A 27,143-nucleotide genomic window follows, 5' to 3' on the forward strand; every position below is an offset into this window, starting at 1 on the left:
TAAAATTGTAGAAGAATCGCCAGGGAACGACTGTTCCCTGGCGCAGCAGGCGGTCTACCGCCGATACCACTTTGTAAATCATAATCAGCAAAATGGTGGACCGCCACCGCGTGTCTCGATGTCGCAAGACCACTAGACTCATAATCAGGCTCAAAGTCTCAATGCTCAAATGTTGCACTCTGGTTTACTGGACATGGCAAAGTTGTTGGAGTGCAGGTTTGTCGCCCAAGACGGACATCAGCCCCCAGTTAAAGGGAACCGCTGGTTTTGCTGTAACCGGAGACCAGACTTCGAGGGACATCGACTTCTGTGGAGAAATTTATCTCACTGTGTTTGAGAACCGAGGACTGGCAGCAGGAAGACCCTCGTCAACAGCTAAGCATCCTCAGCATCCTGTATCCCTTGCATTACGACCACTCCATTGATCTCTATGGCCATTTGCCCATAGAGCCTAGGAATGGACAGGAGACTGCTTTGACTCTAGGACAACTGTCCGGCTAAGCCTCATTGGCCCCTTTGACTTGCTCAATGCTGGAGATGGTCGCCCAAAGAGGGCCTAAATAATGAATACAACTTTACAAAAGTTTTCAAATTGTTTTTAAGTAACTGCTAACTGCAGTAGTTACCAATGCTACTTTGCGATTTGAATGATAAGCAGTGATTAAATATTTTCTTAATAATTTGTTTCTCCAGAACCCTCCAGCGGATTTTGATTGTTTAGGTGTCAAACAATTTATTAAAAATAAGATCCATTCTTATAAATTGATGTTGAATTTTCTTTGTGTCTTGTTTCTTTCGTAGTCAACTGTTTTGGTACTTCTAAATTCTTTGTATTTGTCCCTTTGACAAAGTCAGACTTCTCCACACCACAGCTACCCAGAGTTGAACTAAGGTTTTGCAAACCAGCTGGGCTGGACCCAAGATAGGTTTGTAAGTTTATTACACAGTGAGGTCACACAAACACACCATATAATAAACTGCTTTCCTTACAGTTTCTATTCTTTAATATTATTTGGGCCTTTTTGAAAGCAAATTAAAGGAGTTGGTCAATATAGCCCATGTTAAAAGCAGCAAAAATATTTAATGTTACATGAAAAGATTGGCCTTCCGGAAAAAAGCGGATAATAGAAAAGAAAGGAACATGTATTTGAAAAAAGTGCTCAGGGATGTCGCACATGCGAAGGACATTTCAATGAGTACAATTGTTAATGGAGAATCCCTGAAGCCGAAGTCAGGTTTCTTATCATCATTGATAATATTAGTTTATTTCCTACAAAAATATGGTACCCAGAATATCGACTACTCAATATTGTGAAGGTAAGTATATACAGGTGAGGACAGATTTATTATTCTTAACTCCTTGTCTATGTACCTTGAAAATATATCCTTAATGTACAGAGTAGTAAATCTATAACCCCTATTTATATTCACAGCATTGTGGTAGTTGATATTCTGAATATAACAATAGCTTTTCTACACGAACACAACCCAAGGTTGAATCATCATAAACAAGGCCTCTTTAGAACAGCATATATCCTAATCTTCCACAGAAAGTACAGTTCCCACCACCAGTACACCGCCCCAGCTTTCTAACACGACACGAAGGAACAACTGACAAGTACAGTGGTTATCAAGTATAAACCAGCGCCAAACAAAAAAGCCCAGATGTCCTAATTAGAAGAATGATTTCTTGAAAAATAATGGAAGGCTTTTAACTCTAGTATGGGCTAACTAGCAGCATAATTTCTTAAACAATAATGGAAGGCTCTTAACTCTAGCTCCACCAACTGCCACAACTAATTAAATTAATTATTAGAAATTCATATCATATCACTAGACTTAGAAAGCAGCCTGTACATTCTAGTTAGCAAAGGTTCCTCTTGAATACCCTGGTGCACAGGAAATAGAAAGGGGGGTATGCAACTCTTTAACATGCCATCTTTCAGATCTTACTCTTCTGTCTGTGAAAAAAAATCTCTTTTGCCAAGTAGCCTTTTTAGAACCTTAAAGATCTAATCAAACCTTCCACATAGCACGAAGAAGCCTTTTAATGTCTTCACATGGTAGAACTAATTAAAGAAAACTAAGTTCTGGGAAATAATTAATGAAAACTCAGTTCTGGGCCACGTCTATATCTCGAATTACCTGTTCATTATAATTTGTTCATATAAACTATCAAACTAACTAGTAATGCAAAATGTTGACATACAATCAAAAAGACCAAAACCTTATTAACTGATGCTTACAAGCTTACCTCTTTAGGTTATTCTTCAGCTGGGTGATCTCTTCGGTAAGGCGGGCCACCGACTCATCAGACAATTCCAAACTTCTCTGCAACTTTGTATTCTGGTCAGTTAATTTCTTGTTAGTAAATTCCAGATGTTCGATGCTGCTTATGAGGTCTGCTGCTTCTCCTCTTTAAAAAATATACCAAAGAAAATAAGTAAATACGGAAATATGCATTCTGCAGTCTAGAGCAAGAAGACTGGCTGAAAACTTGCTACTTACAAGCCACATTTCTGACTATCTCCACCGTATCCCTCAAGTTGGGGAGGACTAGTGGCCACTGCCATACCTAAAATGATTACAGAAAAATGAAAAGGTTGGACTAAACAGGAACATTGCGGTGAAAAAAGATACTCACTGGGATAGACACATAGGGTCATGTAAGAATACACCAACTAAGCAATAACTGAATCATTTCAGGATAAAGCTAGTATATTAAAAGTGTTTCTGGTCTCTTTTAGGCTTGATTACTCTGCCTACAATTATGACCATTACATAATAAAGAAAATGGGTAATTATCAATTGCCCACCGGCATGTTAGTAATAAGGTTAGGAGCACCCACCACCTGAAGAATCTCAACATATATATGCATAGCCATAGGCCCACTCTCCCGGTCTGATTCCTACCTCCACTCTACACTTTCAGTCAACACAGAAAGCAGCCAAGCAACACCACTGAAGCATACATGGAGAACATTCTATTTAGTACGAAACAATTTCGAAATTCCACATAGAATGTTTCTTTAAAACAACGTGGTATGGGGGCATGGCTTGGAAAGCCACCATGGCGGACACAGCCTAGCCGGGCTTTGCACTTCCACAGCAAAATCCGACGATAATCGTAGCAAAATCCTACTTGGAGGTGCTAAGTCTACAAGGCTTGTGCCCTGATCGCGGGGGAACCACATAAATTGCAGAGCGGTGTTGAGTGGGCGAGCTCTGGAGAAGCACCAGCACCATCCCCCTTCCGGCGCATGGGCCGCAGTGTGGAGCCGTCGTTATGGCGCTTGTGGCCTGGACCAGACTGGGCGGTTTGTCGTACGGCCCGGTGTGGGGCTATCTGTCATCTGGCGCACCCCCGAGCGCAGGAGCGGAGGAGAGCCCGGGCTGGGTGCTGGCTCCCGCACCAGCCACCATTCCAGACGTGGCGGCACAACTTCAGTCTTCTGTGGGGCCCGCAGATGGGACTGCAGCCGTTCATCTGTGATGGCTTAAGTGTGCTTTGGACATCCCTCGAAAATCCAGTTGTCCTCAAACAGGCGTGGCGTCTGACCGCCACCGTCGTTGCAATCGATTTGCCCAGTGAGTCGGCGGCGTCTAGGCCACAACGAATCATGAACTTAGCTGCGTCTCTCCCCTCTCCAACAGCTTGGGAGAGAGCTGTCCGGGCCTCCTACGGACACTGGGGCAGACCTGCGCCTCCGTGTCTCACAGAGAGTGGGAGTAACGGCCCAAGAGGCATGCGGTGTTCACAGACCGCAGGGCAGAACTGGCGGAAGAAAAAATCTTCTTTCTGAACTGATCCAGTTTCTGGGATTCCCTATCCGGTGGTGCGGAATGGAAGGCGGTTGGAGAAGCAGAGGCTTGGACAACCAAGCTCTCGAGGGTGGGGTGTTGGGAGAGGAAAATGGGGTCACCCGGAGCCAGGCCATGGCCTCGGGTCACATTCCTATCCACAGGAGCCCCAGTGGTGGGCCTGGACCAGGTGCCCAAAAGAATGTTGGAAAGTGCTTTGTTGAATGGGAGCAGCGGCTCCACAGAAGTAGCTGCTGGCTGAAGCACTTCTGTCAGGAGGTTAGTCCTGACGGCCACAGTAGGAAGCACGAGGTGTAGGGCCTCGGCCACCCCACGCAACACCACAGCATAACTAGAGCCCTCCTCCATAGCCACGGTAGGAGGAGACAGCATGCCAAGGTCTGGTAAGGTATCTAGCCCACTGGCTTCCCCCAACTCCTCTGCCCAGTCCTGTTCATACTTGCAGTCAGCTGCGAGAGGGTCCTCAGACCCCTCCCAGTCCTCCCCTTCCTCCTCAGGCCGTTCAACAGGCCTAAAATAAGGAGCAGAGACATGGGGATAGAAATCCACGAGCAACGTCGAGAACGGCATCGATCGACGCCGGCCCGACGCCACGTACACTTTGGGGCTGAAACCGGGTCGACGTCGTCCCGAGGGGCAGGCGACGTCGGAAGTGGTGCCGGTGGGTCGACGTCGGTGGAGGTGTTATGAGGTCAACTGGCGTCGATCAGGATCCAGGCCTGGATCCATGGGGGTCCTGCGGCGCTGGGGCCGGAGCTGGCAGGGACGCCGGAGCCGCCGGCGATGAAGCGCGAGGACCCCCAGTCGGGACCGTGGGGCCCGAAGGTGCACCAGCGGGACCCGACAGCCCAAAGAGCGGGACATGGCCAACAGGAACTCCTGTAACTGGGCCGGAGTCTCCGACGGAGCCGGAATGGGGCGGGTAGACCAGCGGCGACACCACAGGCTCCGCCGGAGCCGTGGGGGAGGCACCACCCGCACCCTCAGCCGCGTCGCGCGAGGGGAAGTCGGAGAACAATGACGTTTCTTCGACTTATTGTGCTTCGCCTTACCTGACCCAGAGTCCGAAGACTTGGATCCCGAAGATCGATGATGATCTCCCTCGACCTCCCATGGGACCGGGACCTCGAATGCCGCGGAGCCGACTGACAGGCCTCCAGCAGCTTTTGGGACTGCTCCCGCAAAGACTTCGGCGCTATGGCCTGGCAGTCGGGGCACGACTTGGGTCGTAGTCGCGCCCAAGGCAGAAAAGACACACTCGGTGCGGATCCGTCATCGACATCTTGCGGTGATAGTCCTCGCAGGACTTAAAACCGGGCATCCTAACTGCACCAGGAGTCGAAGACTTGAAGAAAAAACAGAGACAAAAAGTCTGGGGGTACCTGCTCTTCCCGGATCTGCGCTTGCTGGCACGGAAAAAGAAAGCACTGACGTCAGCGCACGTGGGCAGCGTCTAAGAAAAGCCCGTGACGTTATCTCGGCGACCACGACGCCAACGACAGACGCGCAATGCCACCTACCGACGCGCAGGGGTACTGCTGATGAAAACTTACCAGATCCAGCCTGACGCCTGGGGGTAATTCTAAGGTAAGGAATCTATCACTATGTGTTTCTTTCAGATCTAGCTTCCTGCCAAATTTGGGGTAATCCCATTCAGCCATTCTGCAGCAGAAGCAGTAGTGGAGAGCACCCTGGAGAGGGAGGCAGCTGTTGGTTTTGGGACCCTCAACAAATCACGGCCAACAACCAAACCCTGGTAAGAGTGAAATGTTATAAGAAATGTTGACTCCACCACTTGCCTGTTCTGCACATGCATGCCAATCATCCACACACAAAAGTCCATCGACACACCCAAAAAACCCAAGTAGTGCATTTTGGGAAACTTAGTCACTAACACACACAGTGTAGGTACGGAATTACATAAGCTGAAAAACATTGCAACACCACTGAGATAGTCACTCACATAATTTATTGTCTCCTTACATCTTACATCTTTGCCAAACAGATACACCTCTAAGGAGGAGAGCACAGTGCAGATGCCACTGAGAGAAGCCAGGAGCAGGCCCAGATAAAGGAAGGGCAAGTTGTCCTGAAGTCCAAGACACAGGCTCTAGCCAGTGTGACGACAGCATCACTACAACGCACTCCTGTCACCAGGTTCCAGCTGGTACGTCCAATGCAGCAGTCCGGAAGGCGGATGCAAGCCAGTCTGAGCACCCAGCCACAAGCAGGGGCATCCAATCAGGTGTTGTTTGGCGGCCTGGGCCAGGCAATTCTCCAAATTCAGCGCTTGCAACAAAAACAAGTATGGCTGATGAACCTAAAGCTGATCCAGGGCTTCAGGGACATTACTCAGCAAATGGCTAATCAACAGTGCCGCATGGAGGAGAGATGTGATGCCATCACAGGTGCAGTTGTGGATCTGTGTAAGGAATTGGCTGAGGAGAAGGGGCGGTAAGATGCATGGAGCGCAGCAGGGGATACAGGAAGGGCGCTTTGACCAGGGCCATTGATAGGTTGGCACAGGCAACCACCCAACACATGAAGCGCACCCTGGGGCTCCACTACAATGGTGATCTGGCATACAGCCTGCAGCAAATTACAGCAGCAGTGGAGCATCTGCAAACTAACATGTTTGCCAGTGGGGGTGTAACTGAGGGAGCTGACAGCGAGGTCTCAAGCCGCAGTAGCATGTCTGTAGGGGACACACTAATGCAGCGGAGAAGCAGCAGCCGCCAGGCAGGTGTACCAGGTGGAAGCTCTACCCAGGCTGGACGTAAAGGCAGGAAGTGACTTGTGGACAGTAACTGCACAGTCAACGGCCCATAGCATTGTTCTCATTTGTGGTGTTGTAACCACAACACACTGCTGCATTTGTTTGTTTATGCATTTTTATAAGGACAGGTTGTCCGTATTTTGTTTGTGCAAGCTTGCATATTAAAGCTAAATTCAAGTTACATTCACATTTTGTACTGTCTTGGTAGTGTGTCGCTATTTTGGACGTACCTTAAAAAATATTGCTTGCTAACTGGTCCCTGCACCTCCTCACCTCTGCTGAAGAGCTACCATCCCTTTGCTGTTGGGCAGGTGGTCCTGGGTCATCATCCTCCGAATCTGCGTCAGACACATCCATGGGAAAGCCAGCCCTGCAGGCCATGTTGTGGAGCATGGCACATGTTGCCACTATTTTTCAGACTGTCTTAAGTGCATACTGCAGGGCTCGGCCACTCTTGTGAAGGCACCTGAAGCGCGATTTTAGGATGCCAAAAGTGCGCTCAATCACAGACCTGATGCGGCTATATACTATGTTGTCCTGTCTCTCATTTGGGTTGTTTGGCGACAGGTACGGTGTGAGTATCCATGGCCACAGCGCAAATTCGCTGTCACCTGGTAATGAAAATATGATGGTGAGGCAACAAGCAGACAGACATGAAAGTGCAAATACATTTCAGTGTTGACATGACATATGAGTACCTAGTAGGTATCATTCATCAAAGTCACCTCTTTCTAATTTGTGGTATGAGTCATGGGTGCTCACAGGATATTTGGCCACAATGTCAGAGAAGATGTTTGCTTTACAGACAACCTGGATGTTGAAGGAATGTGTGCTTTTCCAATTGCGGAATATGTATTTTATGTGGGATGGGAGACATAGGCACATGGGTCCCATCTATGCACCCTATGACCTGTGGAAACCTTGCTATTCTGTAAAACTGCAGTTTTGTGTTTTCCAGTTCCACATCATCCCTGGGCAGGTAGATGTGTTGATGTATGTGGTGTAGCATGGCATATCGGAAATTGTGAAAGAAACGCGAAAGCCCACTCTGCAACACACCTCCAGCCACTGAAATTACATCTTGGTAGCTACCAGTGGCCAATAGGTGTAGGATGCATAACACCTGCATCACTGAGGTCCAGTATAGGCCTGAGGGATCCGTCCTTCTTGGGAATTAAGAAGTATAGGGAGTATACTCCGGTTCCTTGATGTTCTAATGGGACTGGCTCTATTGCTACTTTTTCTAACAGAGATTGAATCTCTTTTTTTAGAAGGGTGCGATGTTCCTGTGACATTACATGTGAAATTGGAAGAATGTTTTGGGGAGTGTCTGTAAGTTCCCGGCAGTAACCATATTGGATAATTTGTAGAACCCATTTGCCCGAGGTGATGATGTTCCAGCCTCTTGATGAAGGCGATTGATTGTTGCCTTTGTAAGAAGAGGAGGGCTTTTCTGTGGTAACAGTTTTGGAACCATCCCTGTAAAAGGAGCGGCAAAAGGAACCTCTACTAGCAGGTAATTGCAAAGTCCCCAAGGACTTTGCGACCTCAGTGTCCTTTTTCATTTTCTCCAGCAAGGTGTCAACTGCTGGGCCAAATAGGTGTTCCTTGTCAAAAGGTTGATTAAGAATAGAAGCCTGTACCTTAGGTTTAAACCTGATATTCTTAACCATGCGTGTCTGCAAAGCAACACGCTTGTGTTTACTGCACGTGCTGCTGTGTCTGCTGCATCTAATGCACATTTGATGGAGATATTGGCAATGAGTTTTCCTTCTTGTATGAGATCATTAGCCTTAACTTTATACTCATCAGGCAGATATTGGATACGTTTTTCCAACTCATCATAATGAGCTCTATTATATCTTGCTAGCAACGCCTGAGCATTGGCAATGCACCAGTGATTAGCTGCTTGAGAAGCTACCCTTTTACCAGAGGCATCAATTAACTTGGACTCTTTATCAGGAGGAGGGTCCTCACCTGTTGTTTGTGAATTTGCTCTTTTACAACCATGAGAGACCACCAAAGAGTCTAAGGGCAGTTGACCTTTGATGTAAGCAGAGTCAGTAAGTGCTGGTTTATATTTTTTCTCAACCCTGGGCGTGATTATTCTTGCTCTAACAGGGTCTTTGAAAACCTCATCTGCATGCTTAAGCATCCCCTTAAGGATTGATAATGTTTGTGTTGATGTTTGAGTGGAGCTTAATGTCTCAAATAAGAATATCTCCTCTAAAGATCATGTAAATCCACCCAATGATAGTAAGCAGCTCTATTAAGAAGCTCAATATAAACTATATAGTCATCAGGATGTGATGGCCTAGATGGATACAAATCAGGATTAGTGTCTGTATGCGGATCAGTATTATAATCCTCTTATGGATCAGCATCTTGTGGCCTGTTGTCATCCCCATCATCCTGTGGGTCAGGTGATAGTGGTGTTGGTGAATTAGTGAGGGTAATAGTAGGTGAGGATTAGCAGGTGAAGCAGTTGGAATATCAGGGTGCGATGGGTTTGTACCCATATTCCTTTTCGTTAGCGATATATGATACTCATCCTGATGTGCCAATTTCCTTTTTTCAGGTAATTTGGCATGAATATGTCCAGTATGTGGGTTGATAACCAGTTCTTTTTGTTACGGATCCGAAGGGGGAACATCAGACTGAAAATCTTTTGTTGGAGTCTTTTTCTCTTTAGTTGTAGTTTTCGGCATCAAGAGTTCCGGCTCCGAACTCTTCTGTACCGAAGATTTAGAATTGGACAAAGATGGGAGGATGGACATGCTTGGTTTTCGGCGTCGAGGATTTCAGATCGGTGCCGCTAGGGGGTCGACTCGATCCTGAGTCGGAAGGCTTTTCTTTATGTTTCGGCGCAGGGCCTGTGGGCGGGGTGCTCGAAACTTTCTCGGTGCCGACCTTGGCTGGCAGGCAGAGGAAAGATCGGAGCCTTATTTGGTTTTAGTTGTTGGGGCAAGGGGGTTCCTGTACTCACGGTACGCTGACCCGTTGTAACTTGCTCCTCTTCTTCCATGTCGGAGTCGGCTTCGGACACGGAGACACGTTCTTCTTCCTCGGCTCCTTGAGTGTGTTCTTGATCGGAATGTTCTCCGAAGATGTCCGGTACGGAGCCCCCTTGTTGTTGCATTTTGTGATGTTGAGCCCGACGGTCACGGAGCGTCTTCTTTGATCTAAACGATCAGCACACGTTGCAGTCTTTCTCGTCATGTTCCAGGGACAAAGGTCGCACACTTCGTGCATGTCGGTGGGCAGAAACTTGGTACAACACCCGGGACGGAGCTTGAATGGAGTCCGTTCCATCGACTACTAGCGAACCTGGTGCAGGTAGGCCCTACGGCCCTCCATGAGTTTTCCAGTCGAAGATTCTTAGTTCGAAACAATATGCTGAGAATAGGAAACACGATTGAAAAACAATACCATTGAGGGTAGTGGATTGCGTGTTTAAGGGAACCCACAAAACGGTGCCGAACCGGAGTGCACAGTCCTGACTCGATATTTACCCAGGCAAATGCTGGACCTGGGTCTCAAGCCCACAACTCAAAAGTCTGACACTAGGTTAATTGCCCTGGCTCTTGTTGTCGCCAGGAGGGCAATAGCACTGCATTGGAAATCACCTGAGGGACCCCCAATAGAAGGTGGAGGCTGCATTTACTAGAATCAGAATTACAATATGAGGAGAGAAGGGGCTCTGCAGGGGGGCGGAGCTTGCCGGCGACTATGGCGGACGCGTGAGCGCTGTGCTCCCCGCTTTAGCCCTCAAATATCCTGCCAACGATCCTTCACAGCAGAGCAATCAAGCGGATCGGAAGGGGGAGGCCCTCCTCGACTCAGCGGAGCTATCGGCGGAGCCCCTCTGCGGACGGTGGAGCCCGACTGGGTGCGCCGAGCGAGCGGCGTGGCCGCGGGAGGACAGGCCGACATCCCCGGGCTCTCCCCGTCGTGTGTCCCGGCGGCCGGGCCGGTCGGTGACACCCGTCGGCGCACCTGAAATAAGGCAGCGGGATCGAGACTCGGACGGCACTGGAGGGAGGCGAGGCCACGAGCGGACCCCTAGGAGGTGGGAAGCAAAGGTGAAGAGGCGACTCCCCTACACGGCGGACCTGCTCTGTGGGGCTACCGGTGGCGGCGGTTTGACCCCTGTGGATACTTCATGTGGCCTTGTGCAATCGGGGTCTCTGCCTAGAAGCAGGTCACACATGTGCAGGGGTCTCATTCGGAGTTGCCCTCCGACCTTGGATACTTGACGGTGCACGGGCTGGTGTGGTGGAGCGCGTGCGGGGTGCTAACGGCGGAAGCGAGGCTCGCGACCCCTCCACGGTGCTCCGCTTGGAATGCCCCTTCGCTAAGAGTCGACTATAGCTCCCCGGAGGCCGGAGGAGTCGGCGCTGGGTGCAGGTTGGTCGGGGCTGCGGCGGTCGGGCCCTGAGGCTACGTGGAGTGGAGACCAGCGACCCTCCTCGATGTTGGTGCCCTCCTCCCCCCCTGCAACTCGGGGACGCCAATCTGGAATCCGGGACTTTCTGAAGAGGCCGTTGGCCGGCGCGGGTTCCGAGCTGACCTGGCTCTCGGGGGTGCGCTGGGGCCGGAGCGCATCCACGCTCGGACTCCTTCCCGGGTGCGTCCACTTTCTGCAGCGAGGTTGCACAGAACACGACCCAGGCTGCGAGGTCAGCGGGGTCGCCGACTGCTGTGAGAGCTAGGAGGCTCGGATCCCTCGGCTGTGGCAACGGACTTGCTGGGCGGCCGGCAGACGGGCCTTGTGGCGGTTCGGGGGCCCTGTGTTGCGGGGTCCTCTGGAGCGGCGCTGGACCTCGACCAGGCGCAGCTGACCCAGTGGACTGGCAGACCCATAGACCCATCATGGGTAAAGGAGATAAGACCCAGCCTAAAATATCTTTCGACCCACGCAAGCCGAAGGGTGCTAGTGTCGCGGAACAGGAGCCGTCTTCCAGTGCTGCTGCCTCGGAGAGCTCTCTGTGTGCAGACATTAGAGACATGTTAGCGACAATGGAAAAGGGTCTGCAGGGAAGCCTGACAGCGATCGGTACCAAGCTGGACGCGCTCACCTACCGAATGGACCGCATGTCGGAGCGGGTAGACAAGAATACGGAAAGATTGGATATGGCAGAGAAGAGAATCACACAAGTGGAGGGAGCGCAGACGGAGTGGGATACGGATCACAAACAATTCAGCAGATTGCTTCAGGTCATCCAGGACAAGTCGGAGGACTTGGAGGCCCGCTCGCGAAGATCGAATATTCGCATAACGGGTGTGGCGGAGTCGACACACACTGGAAGGATGGAACTCTTTGTTGAAAAACTATTGCGCACCCTGCTGGGAGAGGATGTGTTCTCCCCCATGTTTGTCGTTGAAAGAGCCCATCGCTCACTGGGTCCCCGCCCCAGGCCAGGTGCCCCAGCGAGACCCATTATAGCAACGCTACTGAATTACAGGGACAGAGACGCGGCACTACAGGTGGCTAGAGAAAAAGGGAAGCTGCAATTTGAGGGAATGGACATTTCCATTTATCCGGACTTCACGGCAAAAGTCCAGGAGGAACGACGGCAATTTGCACCATATAAAAAACAACTTCGCGACCTTGGATTGGATTATGCGATGTTATACCCGGCGAAACTTCGGATCAACAGGCGAGGTCACTCGCATTTCTTCACAAACCCGCGGGAACTGCAGAGATCACTGAAGGAATGGTCTAAGGAACAGCGGAACAGTCCACGGAGCCAAAATGACACTTCTGAGACCACCTCGCGTTTAGAGGAGCAGGACTAGGTTGTTGTTGCTACCTTACTTCTGCGCATGGCCGCACAGTCTGAGTGGGCTTTCTGGGCGGAGGGCGTCCGCAGCCTCGGCTGGGGCTGGAGATCCTGGACATGAATGGCTGCAGCGGATGGAACGGTCACCCTGGAGGACTCTGCAGTCGATATCTGGTGAGACCTTTCTGATATACTGAACATAAACGGATGCTGGGATCTTGGTCTCGTGGTCTCCCCTGGGGGGGGGGTGCCTTTGCTTTTACTTGCTGCTAGCTTAACTGCCCCGTGTCCCCGCAGCTGGGGGACCCTCCCTGGGTTTGTGCCTTTCATTTGCTTAGATGACCTGCGTATGAGACTATCGGATGGGGGACGGGAATGTGCTGCGATCTCGCAGGGGCCACTAGGATGGAATCATTGGGCGTAGAGCTCGGAGCCTGCTGGGGGTAGAGGGGATGCCACTAGACCTTATAATGGAGTGAGGAGAACAGCTCGTGCTGTGCTGCTATACGGGGGCAATGGTGTGGGGACACGTCTATACTGTGGCCTGCGGAACGGTTGAGGTTGTTCTTGCCCGGTAACCTCTGCCCTAGCGCTGTTGGCTTGAATGGTCCCTTTGGGGGTCGGTTGGGGGTATGTTTTAGGTGTTTGTTGTAGTGGGGGGTTGGGGGTAGGGTTGGGGTCCTGTCTGGCCAGGTTTGGGGCGGTCGGCTGTGGGTGGGGGGCAGGGGGCATAGAGGGAAGTTCTGGGTTGGGGGATGGGGATGCGCACGGTACATTGAGAGGCAAGTCTTCTGTCCTATTTTTGTTTGTCCGGCCAGTGTTGTGTGGTGGTGACTGGTGGGTGGCTCCTCGCGCGGGGAACATCTCGGTTGAGAATATGGCACGTAATAGCAGGGATGTCTAACCCTAGAGTTGTGAATGGTGACAATGGCGCTGTGGCTCTGAGAGCGTTAACGTGGAATGTCAGGGGGCTGAATGACTTTCGTAAACTGAGAAAAGTGCTGAATTATCTTCACAGACACCACATCGACCTGGCACTTCTACAAAAGACCCACCTCCCTCTTTCGAGTAAAATGCTATCCGCGAAGGGGTTGGCGGGCACCAGTGTAGCAGCGGGCTTTACTACGCACTCCAGAGGGGTGCTCACATGGGTGAACCCGCGATCAAATCTGAGATTAACGGTGCTGGATGCCGACTCGGAAGGGCGCTATTTACTCGCTAGGTGTGTCGGGAAAGGGCATGATTTAGTGGTGGTCAATGTGTATGGCCCCAATTACGACAAACCAGAGTTCTACGCTGCGCTGGCTGCACAGTGTAGACAACACACATATGCTAGAATGGTGTGGGGCGGGGACCTTAATTTTACATTTGCCCCAACCTTGGATCGCTCTTCGGGACCGTTGCGCCGCCCGGCGGCTGCAGCCTTGCATATGCAAACAGAACTGACTAGACTTGACATGGTAGATGTCTGGAGACACAGCCATCCTGGGAAAGGGGGATATACGCATTACTCTGCATTCCATGACGTGCACACTAGAATCGACTATTGGTTAATATCGCAGTTGCTCCTCTCGCTTATCAAGGGGTGCACGGTCTTACCGCGTACGCTGTCGGACCACTCCCCTCTTCTTTTAATATTAGATACTCCGGCCAAGAGAATTCCGCCGTTCACATGGCGACTGCCACCCTACTCACTGTTAGACGAGGTGTTTAGAGGAGAATTAGTGGAGGACATCGACACCTTCTTCGATAATAACTTGGGGTCTGTTCAGAGTTTCCAAACGGTATGGGACTTGTTTAAAGCTTATATTCGCGGTATGGCTATGGCCAAGCACTCTAGTGTTCTTAAGTCCATACGGCAGTGGCTGGGGGCCCTGGAGACGCAGCTGGCGCAGCTGGAAGAGCAGCAGCGGATGTCCGCGGATCCCGCGGTTGCAGCCCAGATTCACTTGTTGGTCTCTGATTACAATAGTGAAGCAGATAGGGAAGTACAGCATATGGGCAAGTATGCCACGGCCCGCACTTATGGGGAGGGTGAGCGCCCGGGCTCCTTACTAGCGAGGTTACTCCGTAATACCAGGAGACCCCTGGTCATTGGTGAGCTGGTTACAGCTGCGGGAGCAGAGATTACCGATGAGAAAGAGATTATTGCCGAATTCAGGGACTACTATGCAGACCTTTATAAATCTAAGTCCTCTCAGATGGAAGAGGAAATAGATGACTACCTCAGTTACATTAAAATGCCCTTTTTGTCTAACTCTCAGAGGGCATTTCTAATGCTGCCCATACAAAAGGACGAGATTCTCGAGGCGCTGGAGGGAATGAGAGCAGGTAGTGCTCCGGGGGCGGATGGGCTGATGGTGGCCTTTTACAAGGCCTTCCAGGATAAACTCCTCCCACACCTGCTGACACTCTTCGAAGATATATGCCTAGAGGGTAGCATGCCTGACTCTAGGGGAGAGGCCTTGCTAGTCACCATTTTGAAGCCTGGGAGACCCCATAATTTGTGCGGATCCTACAGACCGCTCTCCCTGATTAATGTTGACGCCAAGTTGTACGCCAAGATCCTCGCTACTCGCTTGGCCCTTCTGGTCCCGGAGCTAGTGGCCCCGGAGCAGGCGGGCTTTATCCCGGCTAGAAACCTCACATATAATATCCGCACAGTACTGGGAGCTATGCAGCACGTGCGCCCCGAATGCAAGGCCTTAGCTCTTTTCCTAGACATGGAGAAGGCATTCGACTCTGTGGAATGGCCTTTCATGGTGAGGGTCCTGAGGAAGTTTGGACTGGGAGAGCCTTTCCTGCAGATGCTAGGAGCATTGTATTACCGGCCCACTGCCAGGCTGAGAATAGGTAACCACTTCACGGAGGCCTTCGAAGTTGGCAGGGGGACCAGGCAGGGCTGTCCCCTCTCCCCCCTTCTATATGCATTAGTAGCGGAACCCTTGGCGTGCGCGATGAGAGAATACCACAGATTCGAAGGTATTAACTTTCCCACCTACACGATTGGTATTTCTACGTACGCAGACGACACGCTGCTATACATCAGGGATCCGGAGGAGAATCTTTCTATATTGAGGGAGGTGGTCAGGTTTGGGGCCCTGTCTGGTCTAAAGGTGAACTGGAACAAGTCGCTAGCGTTCCCGCTGACACCGGTTACTTTGCCGTTCCCTATGGAATACCCCCTGCAGTGGACAACAGACTCAATACGATACTTGGGGATTCGGTTGCACAGGGACCCGGATGTCCTGCTCAGGGAAAACTATGGGGTGGCATACGCCAACTTAGTCGAGGACGTGGAGGTGTGGAACAGGCTTCCCCTGTCTCTGCTGGGCAGGATAGCCATCATGAAAATGGTAGTTTTGCCAAGATTCTTGTTCCTGTTCAATAACATCCCTATAGTGCTGTCCAAGGCTTTTTTCGCGCAGCTGACCCACACCCTTAGTAAGCTGGCCTGGGGTGGTAAACAGCCCCGAGTTCGGTGGAAGGTGTTAACACTGCCGTATGAGATGGGAGGGCTGGGAGCCCCGGACCTGGAAAGGTATTACTGGATAGCGCAGGCGGCCCACTTGCACACGTGGATACACGCCAACTCTGATGTTCCACATGTGATTTTGGAGCGATTGTTTGCGGACCCACTCCCCCTGCCGGCGACTGTTTTCCAGCCGGTCGATCGCCGCGTCGGAACATTGGACTCGATAAAAGCCACAAATCATGCTTGGCATGCGTTGCTGAGGGCGCATGACTGTGCACTGTTGAATTGCCCAATGATGCGGGTGGAGTGGGTGGTTTGGCTCCCCCCGCTGTGGTAGCGGGAGTGCTGCAGGCGCTAGGTGCCCTGGGAGTCGCTAGGATGGCGGATTTGTTTTTGGATGGGGTAGTCAAGACATGGGAGCAGGTCGGCTCGACACGACTTGAGTCCACGCTTCTTCAGCGCTTTCAATTTCATAGGGTCCGCGGGGCACTGTCGGCTCTGTTGGGGCCGACCATGGCAGAGCCCACGGAAATTCCGGAACTCACCTATGTCATTAAAACTGTGGCGCCGTCCAAACTGGTTACGACCCTTAAAAAAATCGGAGATCAGCACGAGTCACACCAGTGCTCCTCAGCGAGGCGAGACTGGCAGATCGACCTCCACTTGGATATTACCGATGAGATGTGGAAATACTGCTGCGCTAGCACCAAGAGGGTGTCGCTAAATGGTCGTCACAGATTGGTGCACTTTAAGTACCTACAGCGGGTTTATTATACTCCGCAGAGACTGCATAGGTACGGGCTCCGCCCAACGGCGGAATGTGAGCGCTGTCACTTTCCAGTTGCGGATTTCATACATATGGCCTGGTACTGCCAGGGAATAGCTAAGTTCTGGACGGAGGTGTTTCAGGAGTTGAGCCAGATTTTGGAAACGGAGATACAACCCAACCCGTCGCTGGCGTTATTGGGATATTCCAGACCGCTCCCAATGGCGTTGCGGCGTCTGGCGGATATAGCGCTGTTAATAGCTAGACGAGTGGTGGCGGCATGCTGGATGAGAGGGCCACTTCCCACTAAGAAACGGTGGGCCAGGGATATGCTGTATTGCAGCACACAGACGGAGATATATAGTGAACTGCTACCCCCGAAGAGTCGCCCCAAGAACTTTTGGGGGTTATATAGAACGTATTTGACTGCTGGGGACAATGAGACTACTGACCAGGGGGAGACACAGAGTGAGGAATCCAACGCGCACACTGCGACGGGGGGGGGGGTGCGCGTGTCCAGATCAGGACCCTATGGGCGCATGATTATTAGGGGTGCCGATGTGATAGCCTGGATGGACGCCTGCGTGTGGAGAGCGTGGGCGGGTGTACGTCGGACTTGGCTGTTGCGCTCTAAGTGGGGTCACTCGGGGTGATGATGAGTAATGCAAGGTTGTGTATTGCCTGAATGCGGGGAGACGCTGTCACTGGTTGCTGCTGGACAGAGGGACGGAGGACACGTATGCGTGAGGTTAGGGGGAAGGAATAGATAGCTAGTGTGCGGTGGGTGGTTGGGGGTTGTGTTATGATTAGTTTTATAGGAAAGGTGCCAGGTTTGCAGGCGCAGGTAGATATTTTTTGGTTTCTCATTCATACAAGTGCGGCTGATACATGGACCGGGGTCGAGTGCGGCCACCACTTGTTGATGTTAGCATGACTGGTCTATTGCATATAATAATTCACTGTGACGCCGCCGGTCCTCCGGGATGTCGGCTAAATGGCCGTGTAATTGACAACATATCTGCCCACCTGGCTTGCAGGTTCCTCTTATTGCCGTGTGTTCAACGGCGGTTGGCTTTGTACAATTTCTATATGTCAATAAAAAATTTGAAACTTAAAAAAAAAAAAAGAAGGGGCTCTGCAGACACCCACTGGCAGACAACTAGGCTCAGCTGAGAAAGTAATCGATAGACCCATATCCTCTGCCGAAATTACTTACTGGCAACAAAGAGCCATGTGGGCAACGAGGTACATTTCATACAAGGAGAACCCAAACAAAGATGAGGGGGAGTGTGAACACATAACACAGGTAATAAACAACGGCTGAAGAGAACTGTTTAATGTTTCAAGTTTTATTAACGTTGTTACCGAAACCTCTGGAGACTATGGGCCTGATTTTGATGTTGGACAGTCAGACCGCTGGCCGCTATTGCGGCGGTCAAGAGACCACCGACAAGCATGCAAGAGGTCCAACCGCCATATTTCAATGCAACTACCGGGTTGGCAGACAAAGTAGGCGATACCATGGTGGGGGCTTGCTGCTGCCATAAAAAAAGATTGCAGCAGATGCCGCCGAGCAACTCCTCCGGCACGTCTGTGCACCGTGTGCCATGCACCTTGTCGTGCATGGCACACAGTGTACACACGACAGTGCCAGGAGAGGGGGGCACAATATATTCCCCCATACACATTTAACTCTGGGCTCTGAAGCTATGGGGCCTAGTTTGGGGCTCACTGATCCCTTTCCGACAACCTTTTCATGGCAGGATTTCAACCATGAAAAGGCTGTCGGAAAGGAATATCGGAAGCCCAATGGCGGTGCCTGTCTCGGCACCGCTGCCATTCTAGGACGCACCTCCGACTGCTGCACCATCTTGATCTATGATCCTGGGGGAGGCAATGGTCTAGTGTCTGACAGCTGTGGGTCCGACCGCCAGTATTAAAATGCGGCAGTCGGACCAAAGGGCTGTCAGCTGTCAGACAGCTATTATAAGAATCAGGCCCTATGTTATGATATGGCAATAATCCATGTACAAGTGCATACTGAACATGGTGAAAATGCTATAATAATGTTCAAATATATAATTGAATGTGCAGCCTTTACAATGATATGCATAAGCCAGACTGCAAAGTGTAAAAGTTAAATATATTTATATTTATTTGATGGGATGAGCTTCATAGGCTCAACGTATTTAAAGAGATGGCATAGTGCTGCCTGTCCCACAACAGTCTCTGTTACATTTTCTGGCAGTAGTGTTTCAGAAAGATACATCTGTTCTTCCATGCTGCTGTGTGGCAGGTATCTACTAGCAGGACTCTAGCAATATGGAGCTGATGAGGTCGCCATACTTCTTGTAGAGATGGCTGCCTTTGTGAGCAATCTTCCTGCTTTTGTATGGTAGAACACAACAGTTGCAGCAACCCATCTGGAGATTCCCTGCTTTGAGACCAGGAAGCCTTTATGTGGATTTGAAAAAAACTAGAAATCGGTTTCATTTTATAAACTTCAGGCAGCTCCGTATATTTAGTGAATGTAGCGCCCATTACGAAAGAAGGCTTTGAGGAACATAGGCTTATTGAGGTGAAATTCGGTCAGCACTTTGGGTATGAATTTTGCCTTAAGAATAGCCTTTGTAAATTGTAAGTAAGTTTCTATAGCTGAGAATTCTTCAATATCACTCACTGTCATTGCACATGTAAATGTAATGTAATGTAAATGTGAATATGCATTTATAAAGCGCAAACTGTCACTCCGCGAGGAGCCTCCTGGCGCTACGGAAACAAAGTGAGGGAAGCTGGGAAGGAATTTCAAGATGGAAGAAAATTTAGATTAGCGCAAAACAGTGGTCATCTGGGATATTGTATATCCAAGTTTTTAATGCCTTCCTAAAGAGGGATTCACATTCCTGGAGTCGTAGGCTGATAGGGAGTGCGTTCCACGCTTTAGAACCAAGGTATGCAACCGTTTTGGCTCCCTTAGTAATGAGTTTAAAATGGGGTGCTTTTAGGAGATTAGCTGAGGAAGATCTAAGAGTCCTGGTGGTGGTGTAAGGGGAGAAACGAGTTGAAAGGTACCTGGGCCCTGACTTGCGAGTGGCTTTATGGGTTATCAAGAGAATCTTGAAGAGGATTCTTTTATGGATGGGAAGCCAATGCAGAGTTTTGAGCGCCGAGGTAGCCGAAGATCTGCGTGGGAGCTTTAAAACCAGACGGGCTGCAGCATTTTGAGCCACTTGCAATCTTTTTATTGTGGATTTGTTAGAACCCGCTATCAGGCTGTTGTAGTAGTCTAAGCGCAAGAGGATTAGGGCGACTGTCACTGATTTCTTGGCTGCCAGTTGAATGAGATCGAAGAATTTCTTCAGCGATCTCATTAAGCTAAAGCAGGTTCCTGCCGTGGTTAGAGCGTGAGGGAGAAAGGATAGGGCGGAGTCAAACTTGACACCCAAGTTTCTGGCTACTCTAACCATCTCTGGTGAAGGGGGGGTGCCTTCTGGCCACCAACTGGCAGGGATGAAAGTAACATTAGTGCCAATGGGTAGGATTTCAGTTTTGTCGGTGTTGCATTGTAGATGGTTGTTCTTCATCCATTGTATGACGTGAGAAAGACACGTTTTGAAGTTCATTTCGGCATTGGTGTTATTTTTGTCCAGGGAGACGATCATTTGGGTGTCGTCAGCATAGGAGGTGACTTCGATTCCAAAGGATTTTATAAGGAAGATGAGAGGGGCCATATAAATGTTAAATAACAAAGGGCTCAAGGAGGAGCCCTGAGGGACACCTGTTGTTATGTTCTTCTCCGTAGAGAGAAAGGGGCCTAGGGAGACAGTTTGTCTACGGTTGGTGAGAAAAGATCTGATCCAAGCCAGAGCAGTACCCGTGATGCCGCCGCGTTTGACTCTGGCGAGAAGAATATCATGGGAGATAGTATCGAACGCGGCGGAAAGATCCAGGAGGATCAGGACAGCTTTCTTACACGAGTCTGCAATGGTTTTTAACACCTCTGTAATCTCTAGGAGGGCAGACTCCGTTGAGTGTCTAGGACGGAAGCCCGATTGTTGAGGTTGAAGAGTGTTATTGGATTCGATGAAGTTTGAGAGTTTGAGATGTTACAGCTAACAGTGCAGCAGTTTTCCAAGTGCAATATTTTTATTTGTGCCTTATGAATTCAGTCAAAAGGACAGGCCAAAAGATGGGATAGCATCATATTCAGTTCCCACTTTGTTGGAGGAGATCTTGATGGCAGATAATCTCTAAGCACATCTTTTAAGAATTCCTTTACAATTATTTGGGACTATAACAATGGATCTTTTGGTGAATATGTGTATCAAGAAAAGGCTAGAAGGCAACACTCAACAAATGTGTGCTCAAGGCTGTTTGTGCAGATTCTAATGGATAAGACACCAACCATGCACTGCATATGACCCCACATATTACATCATTACCAACGTATTAAATGACATCATTGACGACATGGCTCATTGGATTCAGGGAACAATATTGGTCAAACTACTGAGTATCACAGTCCCCAAGGTAATATGTGAGGACGTTAGCAGTGCATAATGGGGGGAGCAAGTTATAGTTAATTATTTAAACTTTAACCAAGAAATGTCAGTTTTTTTTTTTTTAACATTACTTCTGGTCTCATTCCAACACCTATCTATAACATCACTTTAACCTTTGTTTTGTTCACAATATATATATTTATTATGCGTTAGTCCCAGATTACCAATATGGAGATATTTTTACATTGTTATGAATTCACTATTTGCTCATGACTATGCACTGTTCCTTCCTCAATGCCTGCAATTTTCATATCGCCTTGGAAAAGTCCAAATAATTTTCTAAACAGACAAAAAAGGCTTGTGTATCTATTAAAATTACCCTGAAGGGAAAACTGAAAGTATCATTTATACAGTTTTTCAAATAAACAAAACATTGACCTCGCAGGGATGCTACTGTTATGAAGCTAAATCAAAATGAAAGCTACTAAGTTTCAAGAATATGAAGTTCCAATTCTCAGGCAGTTCCGTTAGGAGTTCCGCTGATTGACTCTGTTCCTAGCCATCATCACATCAAAAGATTTTCATTTCCTAATATTGCCTTAAAATGTAGCATTTTGTGATATGATCCAGAGAATGTTTCCAATCTGCTTTCTCAAAAATTTGTTTAAAGTAGTTCACACTACAGAAGCACACAAAAAAGTAAGAGTCAGATATGGTTTTGTATTCTCTAAAACATTTTTGTGATGCACTAATCTCATTTTGCAATTAAGAAAACTTTTTTTCAGAATAGCACAATGGGTTCAGCGATCCAAACGTAATCTCAATTTGGAAGGAGTATGTGGGAAGTTTTCTTTTCAAATTGCAGTTCAGTAAGGAATGCATAAAATGTCTGCAAACGTAAGTACGGGTTCAAATAATTGCTGTTTCAGAGTCCCAAGTTGGGGTGGGATCTGATTCTCAAGGGCGTATGGAATCCCTTACAACATTGTGTGAATTGGTGTGATGGCTTTAGGAGGCAGTGGTCCAAGAGACCACTGCCTGCTCTTCCTTAAGTTTTCCATAATTGAAAAACACTTTTTTTTCCATTTTAAAGCAGCCCAAGTTATTTTAAGCAATGCTTGTTACTTTAAAATAAATAGCAAAGAGTCTGTTTTACAAAGCTATCACAGGGATGTTGGTCTGCGAGCCCTAACAGATCACCATGCCTGTGATTGTAGCGAATCACATCAGACTGCGACCTATGTAATTAATAGTAAGTCTGTACGAAGGTAGGATCTGCTTTCATGGTTACCCCCACTTTTTGCTATTTTCAGTAAATTTTTCTGATGAGTCTGACTGGGATCCTGCTAATCAGCATCGCTGTCACTATGCTTCGTCCCTAAATTTGACTTGGTAGCTATTTTTGTACCTCCACAATTGGCTACTGGTGTACCCCTATAAGTCCCTAGTATATGGAACTGAGGTACCCAGGGCTTAGATACACAAGGGGACTCCCATGGGCTGCAGCATGTATTGTGCCACCCACGAGAGACTACTCAAAATGTGACTACAGGCCTGCCATTGCAGTCTGTGTAAGCTGATGCTAGCACCTCTTACGACGGATATAGGTTTTCTTGTATCTGAGGTTACTACACTTAGAACCTTTAAGTCACCCCTAATGCAGGTGTTTCAATCCCGAAGGCAGGGTGCTCGGTTATAAGTGTGTGGGTGCCCATGCATGAGCAAGACAGCCCTATAAACCCCGGAGTTGATTCTCCAGGCTTTGTAAGTGCGGTCAGCCATTTTGATACATATAGTACACATCCGTCATTACACGATGGCAAACTATATACTGGCTGTACCGAACCTGGGCATGTTTGGTATCAAACATGTTGGAATCATACCCCAACACTGTTACCTGTGCTTGTGGTATGACTCCATGCCCGGGAAGGGTGGAAGGTGGGGGGGGGGGGAGGGTTCCTCGGGGAAGCCCCTAGTACTCCCGGTAACAGCCTTTCAGCGTCTGCTAGCAAGCTAGTGCTACTCTCGACCACAGACCCGATTCTCCCCTCCTGCTGCTGAGCTGATATCAAGCAGGGGAAGGTAGAACAATAGGTTTCTTGTCACAGGGAGGTGTGACCACCTCCCACACATGACTTAGTGCATTGGGCTGGAGTGGGGGCGCTTGCCAGTGCCACCTGTCAGCTTAGAAGGGCTTGGTGCCCTCCTTGCATACTCCAGTTTTAGCCAATTCTGGGATCCCTTGGCTCCCGCTCAGGTACGAAACTGGACAAAGGACATGAAAGTGTCCTCCTCTTGTCTTGCCCCTCCTCTGGGAGGGACCCCTGAGTCGTCCTAACCTGTTTCCTAGGGTATTTAAAGGCTTACCTGTGGGTGGCTCCTCAGTTTTGTCATGGGACCAGACTCAAGCCTGAAACCATGTCACTCTTCGACTGTCTGGACACTTGGACTTCGCTGGACTTTACCTGGAACCAAGACTGCATCACGGAAGACTCTTGCTGCTCCTGGTCTCGCTGATCTGCAAGTCTTCTTTGTTGTCTGTATTTCTTCCAGGATCTTCAATAGACCCGTGGGCATCAAGGACACCCGAAGTACTCTTCCTTGGAGTGAAGGAGTCACTCTCCTGCATCTGCAGGCACCACAACAAAGCTGACCGGGCTGCTGCACCTGACGTCCCTCGGACTTTGAAAGGCTCCGCAACACAGATGGTGGTTTTGCAACTCCCTCAAGGTCTGACCTGTCCTCTCTGCAATTTTGAAGCCAGTATCCCTCGTCAGAACCGCTGGGACTGAACCCCTGTGCACAGCGTCGACTTGCTGTCTTTATATCGTCCCATGATCAGTTTCTATATGTGCTGACCTTCAGGAAAAAACACTCGAGTCACAAAGCAGCTGTATCTGTAAACAGCACTTGGCTTGTGTAATGGACCAACCGTCCAGTTAGGGCCCTGCAACCGGACATCCATTGCACAGTCAAGCATGGGAGCTTGCCATGGACTCCTTTTTTGAAGCCTAACTGGGCGGTAGGTCCATTACACAAGCCACGTGAAAACAGGACTGTGTTCTTTGTGGAAACTGATTCATTTCTGTCCATGCCACTGTGGCGAAAGGGCAAAAATTGGTTTTCATTTATGGATCAGGATGACTTGGGATTCTGGACTATACTGATGTTTTAAGAATTCTGGGGCATATTATCAAGAACAGCGTTAAAATTATCGCCGCTTTAGCGGCAGAAAACTGCCGCTAAAGCGGCGATCATGGGCTTGATAGTATGCCCTTGAGAATTCCAATAGAAGCCCATGTTCTGGTGTGAACCTGGGCTTCTATTGGAATTCTGAAGGGCATATTATCAAGCCCATGATCGCCGCTTTAGCGGCAGTTTCCTGCCGCTAAAGCGGCGATAATTTTAACGCCGTTCTTGATAATATGTCCCCAAATTTATAACAAAGGTATAATATACTTTTTCTTGTGAACAATTATCCATTACTGCTTTGGATGTGGTGACTTCTTTTTGGACAGTGCTTATTAAGTTCCTTTACGCATATACTGTTGACACATTAACTTGGTTGTGTAGGTGCAGCCTTGGGCAGTAGGATGCCGGAAGAGCAGTAGCACCTCTGCTTTTTTATTTGTATACATTGGGCATATTTGTGTTGTGTTTCTCACTCTATAACTATTTTCAGTCACTATTCTATTACGAGGTGCGATAAGCTCCTTTTTTGGGCCACGACTAACCCGATCTTATATGTATATATTTTTATAAATACACTGTGTGGTTCTTTTTCATTTAAAATACACTACATAAATAAGATCTGGTAAAACAAGCTGCTTTACACTCTGGCAGGATAAGCCTGAAGGCTGCTCTCCACAGCTATCACTTAGAGAGCTTTCTATGGTTGTCTAAGACCACTAAAATCACCATAAGGGTTGTCTGGATTAGTGCAAGGTGCTCACTTAAATAAATGTGCACCATATACTAAGACGGCCTCCTACAAAGTCATTGTTTAACCCTGTGATTCAGTATTTTGTGTATGAAGGCCAGTTCACAAAATCAGATTGCATTTGCACAATTTGCAACCACTTTTTGTCAATGTAATCTTTGTAAGTTAAGTTTTAGGTCCCTTGAATTTCACAATCATATAGTTTTGATGAAGAAAGGGAGAAGGAAATTGAAAAAAAGCTGCACTCAACATAAAGGGATCACATATTTGCAGTGCACGTTAACTTACAGTTTCTTCAGCGTAATTATGGATTTGCCACACAAGTCACCTAATCCTGATGCATATTTTGAATATCTTAACAAAAAATGAGAGCTGAAATCTTATTTAAAAAAAAAAAAAAAGGTACAAACAATTTGAAACTTTTCACTCAACACTGCAAGAAGTATCCCCTTTATCGCTTTATTCAGGCATTAGAATATGGTAATTTCGCAAATACGGTTTTAAATATACAAATTACAGGTTGTGGCAGAAAAATCTGGGCGTAACTGAGACAGGATGTCATGAATGTAAGGATTTACTATTCAAGCATTGTTATGCATTAACCACAGATCTTGTTCTCAAAGCAGTAGTTATATAGAAGCAGCAATTGGGCAAATCCAAAAGGAAGAAATGCTATTTTTGTATTGAATAGTAAAACATGTGATAAACATGCGATGAGATTTTCAGAATTGACTGAGCAAGTACTTGACGACTAAATGAAAAGGTTACTGACCTTTGTTAATGCTCTTTCTGGTGGATACCACAGTGAAAGCAGATTTGTTACCTTTCGAATAATTCCCAGGGACCAGACTAGATTTGGATATTTTTACAGCAGTGCTCCCATGTGCCGCTACAGGTGTCATGCAGCTCCATGTCAACATCATTCCACAGTGGTAGTAGCCTTGGCCCTTGTGGAATGAGCCTTCAGTCTTTCCTAATGCTGCTTCTTGGCAAATGTGTAGCAGATCTTAATGTAGAAGGCTGTCTACTTTAACAAAGATCTTTTCTGCATTGCGGTAGCCTTCTTTGCTCCCCGATAACCGCACAAAAAGCTAATTGTCCACACAATGGCCCTTCATGCGATCCATCGAAAAGTGTATTGCTCTTTTAGGATCTAGCTAATGGAGTGTTTCCTCCTATTTCAAGAGGTGAGGCGGGGCCGATGGACTGCCCAACGCGAGACAGTGTCAAAATTCTAGGCAAAAAAGGGCGTCCTGGTCTTCGATAGCAGTTTGTCTGGAAAAAAAGGTGGTGCAGGGGGGCTACATTGAGAGAGTCTGGACTTATATGACTAGCAAACATGATTGTGATATGGTTTTACGCAGTACACAACATGCAACTGTGCATTGGTTTTAAGGGGAAACTTCAGAGGAAAGTCAAGACCAAATTAATATCCCACTGTGGCATCGCTAAAGGTTTGGAGGGGGGGGAAATGTACATTAAAGCTTTAAGGGATCTCATTACAACAGGTGATTTAACCAAAGATGGTTGGACCAGTAAACGTAAAATGGCCCAAAGGGCTGACAAATAAACTTTAACGAGATCCACTGCTAGACCTAGATGAGTCGAAGATAAAACAAACAACAAAATAGACAACAAAACATTTGAAAATATTTGCTTGCAGGAGATCTGTACTATTGACTCTACCAGGTCACAAATTTGTCCCAGAGCCCAGTGTGAATAGAAACAGGGACACCTGGATGATATCCACAACCTCTGGAGATAGATCAAACGCAGGCAACTGCCATCACTCAATCTCTACGCATGAAGGTGTAGTTTACACAGGTTCAGAATCCTGCCCTGTTGCTGTGACAGTAGATCCTCTTGTAATGTCATCCTGATCGGAATACAAATGCTCATGCCCAGTGATTCAGATACCACACTCTCCTTAGACAAATGAGAACCACTGGAATGGCTTGGGCCTGGTCGGGCCTAATCTTCAGAACTCCGGGCAGGAGACACAGTGAGAGAGTAGGGTAAAGGGGTTTAGTTCTCCACTCTAGCCTGAATGGGTCTCCCACACAGAATCATTGAAAAAGG

At 48.4% G+C, this 27,143-nt stretch overlaps 1 protein-coding gene across 1 annotated transcript in view; it reads right to left on the reverse strand.

Moving 5' to 3' along the window:
* Positions 1-2,250: 2,250 nt before the first annotated feature.
* The window catches only part of KASH5 (KASH domain containing 5), a 215,655-nt gene continuing 190,762 nt past the window's right edge, over positions 2,251-27,143 (reverse strand). Inside the window, exons 4-5 of the mRNA XM_085614871.1 lie at positions 2,509-2,575; positions 2,251-2,416 (exon numbers count right to left, since the gene is read on the reverse strand). Coding sequence (XP_085470997.1) covers positions 2,251-2,416; positions 2,509-2,575 — 233 coding nt within the window. The remainder of the gene's footprint in view (positions 2,417-2,508; positions 2,576-27,143) is intronic.

The sequence above is a fragment of the Triturus cristatus genome, chromosome 7, assembly GCF_964204655.1.
Source record: "Triturus cristatus chromosome 7, aTriCri1.1, whole genome shotgun sequence".
Taxonomy (NCBI): Eukaryota; Metazoa; Chordata; class Amphibia; order Caudata; family Salamandridae; genus Triturus; species Triturus cristatus.